This window comes from Gouania willdenowi, chromosome 6 (genome assembly GCF_900634775.1).
Source record: "Gouania willdenowi chromosome 6, fGouWil2.1, whole genome shotgun sequence".
In the NCBI taxonomy this organism is placed as follows: Eukaryota; Metazoa; Chordata; class Actinopteri; order Blenniiformes; family Gobiesocidae; genus Gouania; species Gouania willdenowi.
This window is the reverse complement of record NC_041049.1, coordinates 13,147,508-13,166,858: the sequence shown is the minus strand read 5'-3', so window position 1 is coordinate 13,166,858 and position 19,351 is coordinate 13,147,508. Positions and strand designations below refer to the sequence as shown.

General features: G+C 37.1%; 1 protein-coding gene across 4 annotated transcripts in view; it reads left to right on the top strand.

Moving 5' to 3' along the window:
- The first annotated feature begins 482 nt into the window (after positions 1-482).
- Positions 483-19,351, top strand: part of LOC114464925 (neural Wiskott-Aldrich syndrome protein-like) — a 31,054-nt gene continuing 12,185 nt past the window's right edge. For 2 of the 4 annotated variants that reach the window (XM_028449595.1, XM_028449594.1), the window contains exons 1-6: positions 483-862; positions 10,549-10,683; positions 11,968-12,054; positions 14,139-14,235; positions 15,152-15,175; positions 18,687-18,867. In XM_028449595.1, coding sequence (XP_028305396.1) covers positions 758-862; positions 10,549-10,683; positions 11,968-12,054; positions 14,139-14,235; positions 15,152-15,175; positions 18,687-18,867 — 629 coding nt within the window. In that variant the 5' untranslated portion in view covers positions 483-757. The remainder of the gene's footprint in view (positions 863-10,548; positions 10,684-11,967; positions 12,055-14,138; positions 14,236-15,151; positions 15,176-18,686; positions 18,868-19,351) is intronic. The other 2 variants (XM_028449597.1, XM_028449596.1) reach the window with 1 other exon arrangement.

Genomic DNA, 19,351 nt, shown 5'->3' with positions numbered 1-19,351 from the left:
GAGCAGGGTCCATTAATGTTAAAACTCACTGTTTGTGCACCTTCTTTTTTTTTTTTTAAACATGGTTCACTTTTAGATTGTTCACGTTATACATTTTAAGTGTTATTACTAATAAAACATATTCTCAAACGATCCCAAATGTTGCAAAAACTTTAAAGATTTCGATTTTACCCAAACTCGACTGTAAAACAGCAAAAATACAGCGGATAATCGCCCAATTTGGCAACTACATTCACACACATTCCTGCCATAAAAGCCACGGGCGGACGGGAACGAACCATCTAAGCAGGGGAAGGGCTTTCAATTTCATTTTAACATATTGTAAGTTTAAAATGTGATAGTCGTCATAATAAGGAAACTACAGTGAGGCACTGTTTTATATATTGTGCTAATGAGAATTAGCGGTAAATATACGTTGGTGAGCATATGAGACATATTAGTGAAACCGATGAACCCCCATGTTCAGAGAGTGGACTCGTCCCCACACTGCCATGTTTGATTGAACTGGCTCCGGGCTCTGAAAGTTTTCCTCCTTCCCTGTCTTCGCTCACTTACTCCAAATTTGTTCCTACATTGAGGAGGATCTGAGCCCAGTCTCTGGAAGGCTCCTGGTAGCGGTGGCCCTGCTCTCTGTCGAAACACCGGGACACAACGGAACCGGCGGCAGGCCACACGGATGACCGCGGGATTGTTGATGTCTGTGTCCGGGTCTGTGCAGTCAAGAGTCGGCGCTGACTTTATACGTTGAACGCTAATAATGAGTGTACATCCGTCACAACGGCGGCCAACAAATGTCGGCTCACTTGTACTGACACCGCAAGAAAATGACAGCCTTTTCAACTACCTTGGCAGGAAATGCATCGTAAGTTTACACTTTAATTACAACTATTCGATTAATCCTCACCGTAAACTGTATTTCTCATATTTATTAATGTGTCATGGTGCGTTCATGGCCTGCTGCGTAAAAATGACTTTTAGCATGAAGATGTTTGTGTTCTTCACAGGTGTTAAGACCTCCAACATGCAGCGGTGCTTTGTTTTGACGTGTGGGGGCTATAAGGGTCGAACCATTAGGGACATTGGAGGAAAGTGTAGTAGGGCAAGTTTAAACCGAGGTGGTAACCTGAAATCCTTCCCATTACACCTGAAGTCATCCAGGGAATCGTGAAATTCCTGCTGTCACCAGCTTCAGTCGAGGCTGTAAAATCCATCAGCGGTGAATTATCATTATTAAGAATAATAATGATAACATTACATAACGGGGTTTGTTTTCAGGAAGTGTCTACAGGGCAGACTTGGACAGAGAAAGTCCGTTTCCTGTCTATCTCAATAGTGCCTGTATTAGTAGCAGGAGTAGCGCAATGTCACGACTCAATATTAGTCTATTACACAACATGTTTAGAACCCAACTGACTCACAATTACATGCCCTCCTTATGCATATCGTGCAAAGTCTGCAGCATAATGCAATGCTTCATTACATGGATGTATTTCTATATCTCACAAACATTGTATTGTATTGTACATCGAAGCAGATTTGTTTTTTTAAAAAAAAAAAAAAATTTAAATACATTTTCCTAGTGTTTACTGTAACCCAAATTTCCCCACTCACTGTGGCAGAATTTAGGGAATAAAAATAGATTAAGGAAGATTCTAGACTGCATCAGTTCACATCAACAAGAGAGACATAAATATCAGAATTAAAAAAAAACAATACTTTTGTAACAGTGTGACTCCAATCAGAGATTATAACAAGGTGAAAATAAACACTAACAAAAGATGCATACATTATTAAAGTAGAAAGTAAACATCGACCAAGTCAATTATCATGTTAACACAGGAATAAGGATTAAATAGAAGTGTAAACATAGGATAACTATGCAAGAATATACACGTATAGCCAACCGTCTACAGACTACACAGTATAAACCAAGAAAGCTGTTGGGTTAAATGATAGTATACTGTCAAATCTTTGATAATGAATTGAAATCTACAATATTTGCACATGAAACATTTCAACCTGTAACATAAATGTAAGCCTGCACACTAAAAAATATACAATACATGTACACAAATGTACAAATACAGGTCATCAACTATCAAAGTTTGAATACTTTGGCTTTAGAAATATATACATCTCTGTGCTACAATAAAACACAATATAAAATAGGGTGTATTGATACGCTAATTTTTTTGTACTAGAGGGCAATTTGCACATTGGTTTGCATCGCTGTCTTTCAGTGCAAGGGTAGTGGGTTTTTTATGGTAGTGACCCGCTAATGCCCTGAGTCAGATGGGATTGGTGCTAGCAACCCAAGCAACGTGAGAAGATATAGAAACTAGAGATTAGATTTTCAAGATCATTCATTTAGGCTTATGCATGAGCCATGTTTTCGGCCCAACGTTATTATTGACCGATATTAGCCATAAAATGTGATATTGGTTGACACAAGTATAGCTTTTTCATCCGATAAGGTGTTTTAAACAACATATTAAAAGATATGGCACATTTTCTATTACTAAAGTTAAACAAGTTTTCTTTTGCACAGATGACGTTTATAAATGGAATAAATCCAGTGGGACATCCCATTAAAGCTACCCTTAACTAGGGCTGCACAATTATAGAAAAAATATATTGTTAAAATCCTTTAAACATTAAAATCATGTATGTTCACTTTTGCACAAAATAAAACACTTCTTGCACGTGATGTGTCTTTGCTCTAGGTCTTCATCATCAAACCCAAAGTGTCCCATTAGAAGAGAATTTGACTTGCCACTTGTTTACCACGTGTTTTTGCTGCGTTTCTGCTGCCATGTTTCAAGACAACTTTCTTCGTGTTGGCCTGCAGACTAGCTTTAGCTTTAGCTTTGACAGGGGCGGGGTTTAGGTCCTGGCAACTCAAAGTTAGTATTAAATATCGATTTTTCTCATGTGTGCCAAGCTTCGTTGTAGATATCCGAAATCGTGGAAGTTGGCTTTATTTAGCAAATAAAACATATATAAAGTAAAAAAGGATTTTTTTTTTAATGATAATTTTTTTCTAGATTATATTATTAATGTAATTGTTTAATAATCAAAATCATAATCGAATTTCGATTAATTGCACAGCTTTACTCTAAGCTGTCATTTCCATGAAGATATATATTATGTGGCCTAAGATTAGGTTGGTGGGGACTCAGAGGCGACTTTTGGAAATAAAGGAAATCGTTAATGTTGCCAAAAATGATCAATCATCCCTTCTAGGGCTGCTCAATTAATTGAAAGTCGATTACGATTTTGATTATTACGCCCAACGATTACAAAAATAACATAATCGAGAAAAAACTATTATTGAAAAAATAATGGTTAATAATTTTTTTATATATGTGTTTTATTCGCTAAATAAAACAAACCCACTATTTTGGACATCTACAAATAATAAAGCTTGGCACATACAAGATATTAATACTAACTTTGAGTTGTTTAATCCATGCACATGCAAGCTCCTCCCCTCCGACCCGCCCCTCTCAAAGCTAAAGCTAGCCTGCAAGCCAACACGAAGAAAGTTGTCTTGAAACATGGCAGCAGAAATGCAGCAAAAACACGTGGTAAACAAGTGGCAAGTCAAATTCTCTTCTAATGGAACACTTTGGGTTTGATGATGAAGACCTAGAGCAAAGACACATCATGTGCAAGAAGTGTTTTGTTTTGTGCAAAAGTGAACATACATGATTTTAATGTTTAAAGGATTTTAACAATATATTTTTTTTTGTACAAAAAATAAATAACTTTTTGGTTGACAAATAATCGTTTGAATAATCGTGATTTCAATTATGACTAAAATAATGGTGATTATTATTTTTTCTATAATCAAGCAGCCCTAATCCCTGCTTCGGTTGATATCATATAGCACACTAAAAAACAACAGTGTACCAAGATTTCATTCATTTTAAATCGTAGGTTAGATTTTTTACATTATATTTGGGTCATTAAAATAAGACGGACACCTTGAGTCGGCACCACATCAGCTTTATATGCAGATTGATTTATTATTTTTTATTTAACCACCTATGATAGTAAGATGAATTAATATGCTAATGTAAATTATTTTAGAAAACTGTGTCCTCATGGTGTTTATAGCCCGATTGTAACCGATAGACATGATTGTGAACTTTGAGACCATATTTTTTTCAATCATCAACCAGGGTATCAACACCTGCAATAATATCTGGCACAGTGTGTGTTTTTCCTTAAAGCAGATGTGCCTGACTCTGCTTCTATCAGCATGTTTTCATACCTCCACCTTATTAAAAGGGAGTTCATCGTCAGGCTTTAGGTAGAGCTGCATGATGTAGACATCCAACACATGCATGCATAGAGATCAGCACTCTGGTCCAAATATTTTGTATATTATATTTAATTTAAATAATAATAATAATTGATGCCATCACGTATTTTTCCCCCCATTGCTTTAGCCAAAAAACCATTACAATTACAATGATTCAACATCAATACAAGATAATATGGGTGGGAAATATGGAAAAAAAATCATATTGTTATTTCTTTTTGCAAAATCTTGATTTTTATCACTATTTACCAGTAGAACAAACTAACTTATCTCTTTAATCATAGCCCTAAAAAGGGAGGAAATGATAAGAGCATTTCAAACAGTTACTTATAGCAAACTTGTAGCAAGTACAAATAAAATCAAAGAAAAAGGTTGACATGTAAACCGCTTCTAGTTCTTTTAGTTTTTTTCTTGTGCTTAACTCAAAATGAATAAAAACTTAAAACACAACATTAAAGTAAGGAGCATACTTGCTACGTAACAAGGCAGCTTATTAAGTGACTACTTTTTTAGTCTGTAACTTTGTTTTTGAGGTAACACGCTCATGGTATTGACATCCTACTTGGTTGTGACTCTATATTGTTCTTCCAAAGAACAGCGGTTGTGTTTTGTTGTTCTGAAAGCTGCTGTGTTCATTAACAAATCTATCATGATAATAGACTGCGTGTTGCCTGTTGTTTGGCTACTTCCTCACAACAATCATTGCTTCCTTGAATTGTGCAAAGTAAAATTGAACTTTTCCACCGACTGAGAGTTAAGCTCTTCCTCTTTCTGCTCGTAAAACTCAACTTTGTATTTATTGACGCAGCCAGCACGCTACTGGCATGGATAGAACATGCTGGTATGTGTGTGTGCTTCAGAAAAGGCTCCATTTCCTGTCATATGGCACAGACAGCATGAGGTCACGCAGCAATAGGCCCCGCCTCCTCCTGTTCTACGTGAACACACAGGTTTTTTTAAGGTGTGTCTCACAACTATGTAACCTGTTAAATCATGTGACAGCACTCCTCGAGTACTGAGATTGTGGAGTATGTGACAGAAACGCTGGAATTCCTGGCAGTCCCACGCAGTGGGTCGTGCACATGTTCTCTTGCGGAGAGAGCCAGGGAGGGATGAACTGGGCCAGTTGCAGAGGAGAGGGAGACTGGGAGATGCATTGTTTGTCCTCCTGACCAAACTCATTAAAATGCCCAACAGTGATGTAGTGGCTGACGGAATGATTGCAAGTTATGTAAGATGCATATTATACAGGAAATGTAAGAATCACAGCTATTTATGAGCTTTCAATGTTATATACTTGTGGATAGCTAATAGATGTCTTCTTAAAATCAAACTTTTAGCAGCTTTTCATAGAAACATGCATAATGCTTAGATTGAAATGTTATAAATAAAACATGTACGGTACTCTACACCAGTGGTTCTCAGCCTTTTCGGCGAGCAACCCCCAAAATAAAGACATCAGAGAGCGGGGATCCCCACTGTACCTGAAGGTGGTTGAACACAGACATGAACATTGAAGAACAGTCATGTGGAGACAGGGCCATCTGTAAGGGGGAATAAAGGGGAGGGATTTTTGGGGTCCACCCATAAAGTCAGAAAAATGATGGTCCATTGTTCTATGAATGTGTGATAACATGTATTTATTTATCTGAGTAATATCCACTGTTAGTCAGGAAGTTTATTTTTATTTGCATCATAGTATATAGTCATCTTAAAGATGTAAATCCCTGTTTTAAGCAGAAATAAAATGGGTTAAAAGTGATCAAAAAGGGTGGAAAAGGTGGTGAAATGGGATTTTTAAAACCACCAAAATTGGTTAAAATTTGCAAATTAGTGTCCAAAAATGCACTAAAAAAGTGGTAATAAGGCCTCAAAGTGACAATATTGGAATAATTGGTTTAAATAGGCAAATAATGGGCATGACAAATTGTGAATGAGGTTAAATTGGTAAAAAATATGCATGAAATGTGGTGGAAAAATGTCAAAAGTGACAACAATTGGTCAACTTGTGCAACATTAGGTAAACATTAAGTACCGAAAATGTCTTTAAAGTCAAAAAAAATGTGCAGAAATGGGAGTAATGTAGCAAAATGCATTAAAAGAAGCAAAAACATGACAAGAAAAATTTATGAAAATATATTAAAATATGCCAAGTTTGGTTTATAAAAAAAAAAAAAAAAAAGCAAAAGTTGTTCAAAAAATATTCTTAGTTTCTTAAAGGCATCTGGCGACCCCCCCTCCCAGTTTATCGCAACCCCAAATGAGGTTCTTACCCCAAATTTGAGAGCCCCACACACAAGCTTATGCTGATGTAATGATAAGTTCTAGGTTGTCAAACATTAACAATCCAACATTTTAATTGTTTGGAAGCTCAAATAAAATACAACAAAATCACTCTTTATGTAAAATGATTCATCCTGCGTACACAAAGGTGTCCCTACCTGTTGCATTAGGGTAAAAATACTGTGTGATTGTCTGTTCATACTCAGAAGTCCTACTCCTTGTTTATTGGTATTCTCTGAGCTGTGTTCCCACAAGAAACCCTCTGTCTGACTTGGCAAAAGGGGCCGGGGGTCTAACTCGCTGTGTTTGTGGAGAAAGCTTGATCAGCACTTCTCTCCTACAGGAAGTGCCGTGGTCGTGGTCTCATCTGGTGATTTGTGCTGGTGAAGCAGAACGCAACTCTTCTTTCCCTCCTAGTTCTCTCTTTTTCCGTTTCCTTCCATGCATTTAATGTTACAGTAGCCACATTACAAAGTTACTTTAAGTCTATGCAGTTGTTCATATCACATCCTGCACTTAATGGCAAAGATCTCCTAAAGCCCAACCCCCATTCCAGCACATCAGACATGTGCTTTGTTTTTCTCTAAAAAGCAACTCAACATTCAGCTTTGTTTGCTTTCAGTTTTTGGATTATTCTTGTCATTCTTACATCATAGGGTTGGGTTAGAGCTGGGCAATATGTCCAGATTCAAGACGCATCAAGTTTTCTATTTTGGGGATTTAAAAAATGACAATATCGCATATATATATATATGCCCTGCGACGGACTGGCGCCCTGTCCAGGGTGTACCCCAGCCCAGCGTCCAATGAGAGCCGGAAATTGGCACCGGCAGACCCCCGTGACCCTGATAAACGGGAATTAGTGGGTTTGAAGATGAATGGATATATATATATATATATATATATATATGAGATGTAACGATTAATCGTAAGGCAGTTAAAAATCGATTCATAAGTATCACGGTTCATATCGATACTCTGAAAATTGAATTACAGTACTTTTTTCAAACATCTTATTATCCTTCTCGTAGGCGGCGGGCGGGATCGCCTACTACTCTTAAACATGTTCATAAATGATTCCTTACCCCTTTAGCACCGAAAAAATATCTGTAATATTACATGAATATCTGTAAAAGTCACGTTTTTCTATTAGCTCTGTCTGTTAGCGCATAGCATCTATTCTTCACTGCTAGAATAGCTGCATGCCAACTGACCACTGGGTTACCAGCGCCCTCTGCTGGTCCAAACAAATATCTGATGTAAATTAATAGGCTTCTTCTTCATTTGTATTATTCCTTTATTAATTTCATTCAGGATTTATTTTTAGTTAAATTGCATTGTTTTGAATAGTTAATCAAGGTATTCTTTTGACAATGAAAAATAAAAGAAAAATAGTACAGTATTTTCTAAAAAAAAATAAAGGAATATTTTTCAGTCATCATTTGTCTACAGTCCCATTTTGTAAAATAAATCATGAGAGAATCGTATCGTGAACCCATTATCGTGAATCGAATCATATCGGGAGTTCAGTGAATCGTTACATCCCTATATACAGTATATATTTTTATAGCTTAATTAGTTTAAAAATACTTGTTTTAGGAGAAGCTGCTTTATCTACTTCTCAGAACAGCGTTAAAAACACACTTTGATGGATTTCTGAGTGTGTCCTAACCCGGACCTTCATCTAAACAAGCCACACTACAGAACTCACTCACACGTGCTGTCCCTAATAGGAGAAAAAGTCAAAAGTTGCACATATTTTGCAGTTTGTTAATAAATGTGTCTGTGTGGCATTCTGCGTCAGCAAATTTAACCCAGGATTGTCTTGGTCAGACTTAATTTGAAATAAAATTATTTAGATTTATATTGTATATCGCTATTTTAAGGTATGAGTTTTGGTTCATATCGACCAGTACAAGGTTAGGTATAAGTGACGAGACATTATCCACGTTCAAATTACATTTTCATTCAGTAAAATTAAAGGTATGGTTAAGCAGTAAGCCTTAATTTTAAGTGTTCATGCACACATTATTCCTGTCAATTATTATTGTGTTGAATTGCAACTTTATATATTATACTTTATAACTAAACTACCCACAAATATCTCTGGAAAGGTGTGTTTTCACATTGATTTTTCATTTCTCCTTTACTACTTCACATATTATAATAGTGTCTTGTACTTTCAAGCTAACCTGTTATCTTTAAATGCATCTTAATCATCTGTAGGTTACATAGAATATTGGTAACTGTAATGTGTTATCCAATCATGCCTTGAAAGTGCCCAATGCTTCTAGGCTCAGTAATGAATGAGACTCAGACCGTGTTGACTTAGTGCTGAGCTGTCGGTTGTGTAATTTTTGTAGCCCAGATGAGTCCAAAAAAAAAAGTCTTAAGACCAGGAGATGCTTTGTTGTTTCAATTGGCGAGGTCAGTGTTTGATGACATCATGGTTGCAGCTTCACTTCCTCTTGCCCGTGGCTCTGTCACCACCAATCAGAGCCGAGGAAACCTTCGGGGCTGTGGATGTGAGACATCATTACAGCCTGTGTTAACGAGAGAAAAATCACAGAGCAGAATAGATCAGACTGTAAAAGTAATCTAACAAGCTCGACTCATTTGTCTGAGTTTCCATTTTGACATAATTAAAATAATGACAATTAATTTTCATCTTACAGCATCAGGATGTGATTCTTTTCTAACCTGCACAGTTTCAGTCACTGATCCGCTTATCCTCAGCCTCAACGGAAGCTCCACGTTCTGGTTAAAAACCACTATTTCCTACAAAATACAGTCAGGAGAGTTTCTGAGATGTGTATGTCATTTAATTAACTGTTAGGAGCTCGTGCACTAATGAGTTGCTTCATTTAGGGTTTAAGTTTAAGTGAATACATTTTGTTTGCTTTTTGTGTTTTTTTTTTTTGTTTTTTTGCACTGATATAACACATTTGCTGTAACAGGGATATTTAATTAATTTCCATTTCCAAAAAGTATGGTTCAAAGCATGCTGCAGATTTATTAAAACTATGTAGAAGATTGATTACATCCAATTATTTGATTTTTAATTCGTGTGTCAATGCCCCACTTGCATTTTTGGAATTTTGTGACATGCATAAAATCATTTGCTTTGCCTTGCCATCCTTAATGAGTAGGGCTGGGCGACATGGACCATAACTTATATCTCAATTTTTTTCCTCTAATCGGCGATATACGATATAAATCAACATTTTTAACTTGATAAAGTCTGACCGGGAAGACAATTCTAGGTTAAATTTGCTGATACAAATTGCCACACAGACTCATGTATTAACATCTGCACAATATGTGAAATTTGTGACACTTTTGGCTTTTTCTCCTATATGGGACAGTACATGTGAGTGATTTCAGTAGTGTGGCTTGGTTAAGGTTAGGTCTGGGTTAGGAGCACTCAGAAATCCATTCAACTGTGCTTTCCATGCTGTTTTGAGAAGTATCGAAAGCAGAGACTCCTAAAACAAGTATTTTAATACAAAATAAACTATAAAGATATGGATATGGATATAGGCAATATTGTGATTTTTGATATCGCCAAAATAGAAAACTCAATATATCTTGAATCTCAATATATTGCCCAGCCCTATTAATGAGCAATGACTTTTGACACAATTTTACAAGGTTATGAATACGTGCAGTGCATCTAACTATAAACTGTTGAATTTCCGAATGGACAGTCGATAATAAACACAAGTTGAACAACTTTGACCAGACAGTTAGTCTTTGATTATGCCAAGCTATGTCTTTCAGATTCATGTTGTCTTTAGCTGTAACAGAGCTTTTCTATGTACTTGCTGCCGTAAAGATGGAGCTTTGAAATCCATGAGAAATGCATTGATGAAGGTGCCAGAAGTTTTTTAATCAGACATAAAATATGTCTAATACGCGCCTCTCCATTCTCCTTTCAGTCTCTGTCTGCTGCAGTGGTCCAGGTGTACTTTGCTGACAGGAGCTCCAGCTGGAACAAGAGATGCTGCGGAGTGGTCTCACTGGTCAAAGACAACCCTCAGAGATCCTACTTTTTCAGGGTCTTTGACATCAAGGTAGAAACTCGAGATTTAATGAGGAAAATCTGTCAAACTGAATGAATAACCGTCCTCAAAGATCTGATGTTGGGCATCGTTTGGATTTTAACAATTCTGATTCTCAATTTTGATTCCTGTCCTAAACGATTCTCGATTCCGATTCTTTGAGTTGTGCAGGTTCATTTGAAAAAAGCATAGGCCATTTTTTAATTAGTTGATACAGTTTAATTTGGTTGCTGTACTGTAACTAGGGTATTCAATTACAAAGGTCCCCAACTGTAACTGTAAAACTGAAGCTTGTAAATGGGTAAATGCGTGAATTGTTTATATTGTAATAGTTGTATGGCGTGCACGTGTCAATAAAAATAAAAAATGAAAAAAAGCAACAACTGGCCGTCACCGTCTGTAATACCGTGGCAGCAGCCCCTCCCCGGCTACAGAGAGACAGCAGCAGCAGAGGACTGTCCTACACTTCCTCATTTAGCGGGGCTAAATTAAAGCTGTTAACTTCTTTAATATGCCTACATTCTGGGTGAACTCATCCTTTAGTAACTTTAGTAAGTTGATCATTTAAGATCGTGGCTATGGATACGTTAAACGTATCTATAGACTGTCTCCCTTATTGGACAGTTTAGGTCACGTAATAAGTGCGCCACGTAACCTAAAGTTCCGTCAGTTGTATTTTAGCTCATATTTATTTTTAGCTACACGCTAACCTTTTATTTTAGCCCTAACGCTAACTCTGTCCTTAACCCTAAACTAGGAAATACCCTAAAATGTTTTTTTTTGTCGGATATGTGTTTTTAAAGGTGGAATTTGCCGTGTTAAATGTTAAAATGAATGAATTGTTAGTCAAATGTGGGATTCGAACCCTCGTTAGAGAGTGCGGCACCTTAGACCACGTAACTCATCTCTTGACACTTTCATAATTTAAACCTTAATTTAAAGCGGCGTTGTCTATGATACGGCCGGAGAAGAAGTGATCAGCATGCTCTCTCTCCCCTGTCAGCCTATGGTCAGCGGCTCCGCAAGCAGGCACACACACACGCAGACTGCAGTCACTACAGTCGTGTTCTGAATGCACCTTATACAAACCCCGCAGAAACAAACAGCAAGGCACGGAAACAAACTAGTGTTGGCATTTAGGGATCGAAAAAACAAATTGAAATTCAAACAGTCTTCGTAACGGTTCCGGAACCGGACGTTAGGAACCAGTTCCTCTTTGGAACTGGTTCTTGGTGCCCAACCCTACTCAAAAATCTGATGTTGATTAATTTAGTTGATCAAAGCTTTTTTTCACAGGATGGCAGGATGGTGTTTGAACAGGAGCTCTACAACAACTTTACCGTCCAGCTTCCCAAAATGTACTTTATGACATTTGCTGGAGATGTGAGTTCTCTTCATTCATTACAACAGCATCATCTGCATATTGGCTCACAAAATGGTTGATTTCACTGGAAAATAAACAGTTGAACCAAACTCCTCTGTTTCTGTTGGTTCATCTGCAGTGTGAAGTAACCTGTTAACCTGTTCTACAAGGTTTGTCTGTTCTTTTAGCCATACAAAGAGTTCCTCTTATGTTTAAAACCCACTCCTTACTTGAGTCATACCTAATGAACCGACCAGGTTGGTGCTTAGAAGTATTTTCTTGATTCAGTTAGTAAAAACCACAACTCAATTTTAGTCTTACATTACTTTTCCTCTCAAAGGGACATGCCTATATTAAATATAGTTAATTTTATGTTAGTTTTTTCTTCTATGTGCTTTGCAAACTCTTAAGGAAAACCGTGTATACGATGTAGCACCTTACACATTAGGACAACTAGCAAGCGGAATTGAGAAAGTTTGGATTTGAAACTGTACAACTTAATTTTTTAGTAGTCTCTCATGTCATCTTAGACTTTTCTTTTCAACTAATGGCACTTGTTTTAGTTGTAGTTTTATAGGCTGCAGTTATTAATAAGTGAGCTATAAACTCTAAAATTGCCCACAATTACAAGCTGCATTTGAAGAAGAACGCACCTGGTTTTTTGTGTTCATGTAATGTGAAAGTGACAAGAAAAACACTTTGGGTGTTGCCGTCCATCACCACTCCCAGACAGCAAATAAAGCCACGGGCTCCTGCTGCTTTGCATCATGGTAAATATACTGATGTTAAGTGTGTTTTATGAGAACAACGTGTTTCTAGTTAAATAATATATTTATACTGCTTCATAAGTAACAAATATTAATTTTTTTTTCTTGGGAGCATATGAAAATTGGATGATTGTAACCCAAGTCTTTTCTTATGCTTATGTATTAGCATTTTTCTACACTTTTACTGCTAATATACACAAGATTGCTGTTGTTATGGGATGTCTTGATAAATGTAAATAAAATCTCATTCTAGGTTTTCTTATGGACCTTTGCAGCTATTAAAGCTTCAACTCTTTTCTAAAGATTGTAAAGTTTTAGGGATGTTTTAATGGGAATTGTTTACAATTCTCACCGGAGCTCATTAGCAAAGTCAGGCACTGATAAATCTCCACTTTCCTACATTTCAAAATCATCCACTCCAAACTTCCTCCTCTGTCTATATAGACCTTTACACAATAGACAAGTCACAGTCAAGTTTAGAGAGCTATTTTGAGAAGTGCTTCAAGGTGACTATTGTTCAATTTGCGCTATATAGATAAAATTGAATTGAATTTCATGTTCATTTTGTATTCTTTTTTCAAATAATATGTTAAGGTTTCATTTATTCAGAAAACGTTTTTCAGGAAATGTACTTTCAAATTGACTTTGATTGCCCACTGATTGCTTTGATGTATCATATACATCAAAGCAAAGTATTGCCTTTGAGGAAGACTGACAGTTAGCAGTAAATTTCCTGAAAATGTTGTCTGAATAAATGAAACCTTAACATAATATTTCTGTGGAGATTTACAGTTGCTGTTCAACATTTGCTAAACTTGTTCGTCGCTTTATGTTGCTCGTGTTGCTTTCACTTTTTTTAAAAATTTAATACAGCAAAATATTTACGTGCCAATTAAAGTGTTAAGAACACCTAAATTAGGTTGTTTGGAGGAGTGTCCCAATAATGTTTTTAACATTCTGTCGTCTTTTCTCACAGAGAAAGTTGTTTATTGTTTAAGGCCAAATAAAATTAGCATGAGTTTCAGGTGGAATGTGAGAATTTATTTAGTGAAGGTACACGCAGTATCGGCTCAATATTTGAACAAAAACTTTTAAAGTTAGCTCTAAAAACATTTTATTAGGAAATGTGTAAATAAGTCACTTGCTTGTTTGTTCATCGTCATTAATATATATTATATTACTGTTATTTCTGAGAGGATTTAAAGAAGGAAATGCAAGATAAACAGATCAAGAAGACAATTATTTATCCAAAGAACAGCTTTCCTTCAGGGCTGGTGTTTAAGCGTTTGCACGCATCACTGAGCACATTTGGACAAATATGTGTTTTGTGTCGACAGACCTGCCAAGTGGGTTTTAACTTCGCCAGCGAGGAGGAGGCCAAGCGTTTCCGTAGCCAGGTGATGGAGTTGATGACTAGAAGACAGAGAAAAACGGGTACGAAGACATCCATTCGTCGAAAATGCTTAAACCTGTTGCTGCAGGCAGTGGGTTTGAATGACATATTTATAATCTGATCATGTTCTTTTTTTTAAAGGCTAGTAAAACTGAGATGGAGCTGTGCAAAAATAAGTGCACTTCAGTAATTTTTAGGTTCCTAATGCAGTCAAGTTACACATGAGCCCCAATCCCATTAGAAAGTTTGCTTTTAGTCACCTTTAGCTTTCTTATATCCCAGTATGATCTTTTAAAAAGTACATAAGCTCACACAAATTGCACTTAAAGATGGCATTAGTTTCTGTACACATTTTCTCATTATCAAGATAAAACAGATTTTCAGTTATTGGCTGCTTGCATGTTTTCAATGTCAAACAGGTTCAATATCCGACTTGTTGCTCCTTCTCATTTTCTTTTTTATTCTCTCTCCAATGTTTACAGCCTTTTCTGTGTCACTTTTCTGCAAATTCTTTCCAAGCTTTGAAATGGAGACTCTGGATCTCTTTCTTTTCCTTCGTCCTTTGCATCGGCTATCTTATCTGGTCTCCCAGGCTTCCTAAGTTGAAAGCTCTCGTAGTATCATAAATAACCACCTTTATGCCTTCAGCAAGTCATCTCCTTCAGTCATTACCATAAGGGTTTATATGATTGTTGATAAAAGTCCATCCATTAATTTTCTGTTGTTAATTTATTTGTCTCTTTGTTTATGATCTTCTATATCTCCTAAATACACTAACGGAAACTTTTGCTTGGCAATATTTTCTCTCCCACCAACCTCCTTTCTCTAAAAAAAAAAAAAACAACAACTTTTCTCTCTTTGTCCGTCTACGTTCTGATGCTCTGAGTCACTTCTTGCTAACACATGCAGTTACATATAAGGCACGATTGTAATGATACCATTTATCTGTGTTCACAGAGAAGAGACGCGACCCTTCAAATGGTACGTTTTCCACCAGTTTCCTTCTCTAGTGTCGAAGCAGAAACGCCTTTCTGATGCTACTGGCAAACAATCAGGAGCATCTGCTTTGTATGTCAATTTCCTGGACTCTCGGCAAGGATTTCTTTTAGCTCACTTTGTGGAAACTTTTTATCTTCTGTAGCATGTCGTGCTTAGTGGAGTAGACACTATTTCAGTACATACAAAGGGAAAAGCCACTGCTTCCTTTGTCAACATGTGAGGGTTTTTTTCTTGCCTGTTAGTTGAACGTTAAAGTGCAGTGTACACATTTTTAAAAACAGCTGCATAAACATGACTCGAAGTCGCGTGATTGACTGATAAGAAAGCAGGACAAAGTGACAGGCTGTTCCACAAATGAATTTATTTTGGAACAATTCCCACCACTGCTTCTTAAACCAAGGGGAAACAACACAGTTTGAAGATAAACCAAAAAGACTAGTAAAAAAAAGACTAAACCTTGAGGTTTTGGCTGACGTGCATCTAGGCTGGAAATTAAAAAAAAAATCCTTGATTATGGGTGGGACTCCTTGAACAGTTAAGACACGCCCAGTCTATACTATAAAATCTCCAAAGAACAATCTATGCTATGCTAACTAGTTACTTAATACTCACTTAATGTCTTTATTCACAAATCCTCCCAATCCAACCTAGAGTCGACAGGTGCTAGTTTTTATAAAAGGGGCGGAGCCAACAGTGATGGTTATTGATGTAAGAACCTACCATTCTTAGCCAATAGCAAAATTTGGTTATAATGATTGGGTTTCAATCATTAGAGGGTAGTCACTCTTGGATTTTTACAACAAAATTTCATTTCATTTATTGCTTGATTTGACAGAGACAGTGTACATTAATATCAACACTGAAAATATACCAGATTTAGCCAAAAGGCTCTTTTGATATAATGTTGAGTTGGATAAGAATCACTCAAAAACACAACTTGGTTCCCAAATACATTTGTTTACTGCAGAAATAAAGGACAAGGCCATTATCGCCCCCTACTGTTCAGGAGACTGAATAGATGGCCAACCTCTGCACAAAAAAAATTAAAATCTAGACTCTAGACCAATGGTCCTCAAACTGAGGTCCAAGCAATAGCTTGGGGGTCCGTGAAATATTTTTAAGATATTAATTATGAAGTATCATCACAAAAGTGTATGATGACCGATGCTCCAATAAAAGAAACATACTTTAGATGGATACTGGACATAACACATGCAATGGTTGTATAAATGGATATAAAATCATGCAAAAGAGTCCTTCAATGGTTTTTTCGTTGTTTTTATTTTTTAATAAATGTGAACATTAGTTTATTGGTAACACATTAAACACATTTTGTGTTAAGTTCAAGACTAGTAAACTTGAAAGCAACTGTCTGATTGGTCAATAGACTGAGAGCTTTTGTAGACAGACAGGCAGCCAATGACAGGGAGGTGTGTGTATTAACTAGAGATCAGCCAGTGGTGACACATCTGGACCCATCATTACTGCTGTGTGAACGAGCTCTAATATTTATAATCCATCCCTTGCATATCTGCTTTATTATCACACAGTGACTGGTTTGAGTTGGCATCTCTTTGCTTTGAAGCAGCAATGGTCCCTAAGTTCCACAGAGCTGCTAAATATAACCTGAGGCTGGATTTGAGCCTTGGCCGAAGTTTAGCAACTTTTAATTGAGATCCAACTATTCAGTCATGAGCACGTGCAATCCGAATATTATCAGCTTTTTTTCCCTATGAAATAAACGGTTTTCTAGGAAACAAAGCTGATTATCTGATACTGTAATGGGAAGGGATTTCAATTCCAAACTCTGGCTTTCCTCCACTTCCTTTCTATTGATGTAAGCGACTGTTTTTGTTACTATTTAATGCGTTTTGTTCACGTAGAGCCCTTTTGGAAATCGCTTTCCTCTGGAAATATAAATCTGTAATCAACATGTTGGCTTTTGCATCATAGGTATAATTTTACAGACTTTTGGGCTTGAAGATTTAATGTAGGGACCAATTCAGTAGTTAATTTGAGGGTCTGCTCTTTAAAATTGTGCATTTTTTGTCTGTGTAATATATTCCGGTTTGACCCTCTCACAGAAATATTGTCGTCTTTTCTTGTTCCAGTTTTTTGGTTTCCTATTCATTTCCTCAGCTGATCAGCTCCTACAGCATGTCTTTTCCTTCATTTCTGCCACTGCTTCATCAAGTTTTTGAAACCCCCAGAGATTGAGAGTGGATTAAGGCATGGGCGGGTTTTATTTGGTTACGTAAAAGCCTGCTCTAAATCCGAATAATTTGCTGGGATTAGATCCATTTGTCTGGCAGGGACAAGGGAGCGGGTCGTCGTGCAGTGAGCCAATGGGAGCACTTTAATCTAGGAGGAGGAAGATCATGGATGGATGAACCTGGGCTGCTGGATAACTGAGCGTAGGCCCACTTTGAACGCTGGATCTTTGGCTTCCCAGCTGAGACGTGATGCTTATCAGAGCTACAGAGAATGAAGATTTGAGTGTGCTCGCTCTAAGCGACCAACAGTACCAGCAAAGGAGATTATTTTCTTGCTTAAGCTTCATCTGAAAGAGGAAAAACTGATTTTTCCCTGTTGGGTCAAAGATCTTTTTATTCAATGGTAGCCGTTGGCTTCCACCATGTTTTGCACCACCTTTCTGTCTGCTCCTGCTGAGGAGTTGAAGGCTCAAGGCAGAGCTGCACCAGTAAGGGATGCAGGTTTGAACCAGGGTAGATGCTTGTCCACGTTGCACTGCCTGGTTCTCCCAGAGGATGAAACGTACCCACAGTTGTCTGCTTCAACCAGTCGACTCTCTGTCTGCAGCGAGGACAGCCCTCGAGGCTCTGTGGGTAGAATGGTGCTTGATACTCGAGCTAGTCCATGCGCAGTGAGGTATGGCGCGTGCATTTGGGACAAACTGAGAAGACGCAGTCGGTCAGTCTCCCCCTCGCCAAGCAAAACTCCCAGAAGTCCCTGTGGAGATGGCGATAGAGGTATGATCCATTAAGAAGTTACATAGGTTGGTATGCTCTGACTTTCTGTTCAGTTTGTCTCTAGAAATATGGTTTATATGGCTCATTGTGATTGCATATTGTAAAAACGGTGACAAAAAGTAATTATTTCATTTTTTTTTTTTTACTACATTTTTTTTTTTTTTTTACTTTTTATTCTTGAATAATGTTTAATTTTGGTTGCCTGATGTATGTTCCTTCTGTTCTGTGCCCCTTTCACCATTAAAACCTTATTAAGTCCTCGATGCCACTGTGAAAGTCATTAAATAATGAGTTGCATAACTAGGCTTAAAACTGTCATGCTTCTATTTTCGTATGGACTTGGAGTCGTTTGTCATGCTTTATTAAATTACAACATTTTCCTCCTTGAATAGATTCGAACCATCTGCACTTTACCTTTTAAAAACATCTGTTCACACATGATCTGAAACAGCCTCTGGTTTTTAACGTCTTGGTGTATTTTCTTTTTTCGCATCATTCTACAGGACCTGCGTTGCCAATGGCAACTGTCGACATCAAAAACCCAGAGATCAGCCTTCCCCGTTACCACAACAACTCTCAGGTCAACAACCTCATGCACTCCACTTTCCAAAAGAAGGAGAAAAAGAACAAAAGCAAGAAGAAGAGGTTGACCAAGGCTGACATCGGCACACCAAGCAACTTTAAGTGAGTCACCACGGACAGTGTTTGCCTTGCTAATGAACCGCATCATCACTTAAGAATAGTAATAAGAATAACAGCAATGAGGAGTTGGCAAGAATTATGTTCTGTTGTGTCTGACTGTATGGTTGGATTTTAATGTGTCCCATTGTCCTTGTACTGCCCCGCCCCGTCACTCATCATGTATCAGGATTTCACTGATGTAGTGGTACAATATTAGATCAGATTAGATCAGTTTGCCACACTTTAACGAGGCAACTTAATAAATCATTGGTTTACTGTCCTGATTCTTAGTAGGATTTTTTGCTGTTTTACTTTAAAGGGGCAATATGTAGAATTATTGTGAATTTTCGTTCTTTTAAATAAAATCAAAATTCGAGTTTTAAGAAACTGGCTGGCATGCCATTTGATTTTTTTTAATTTTTTAGATTACATAGTTATATATACTTTATTAACTATTGCCGGCCCGACCAACCTGTAGTACTTTTTT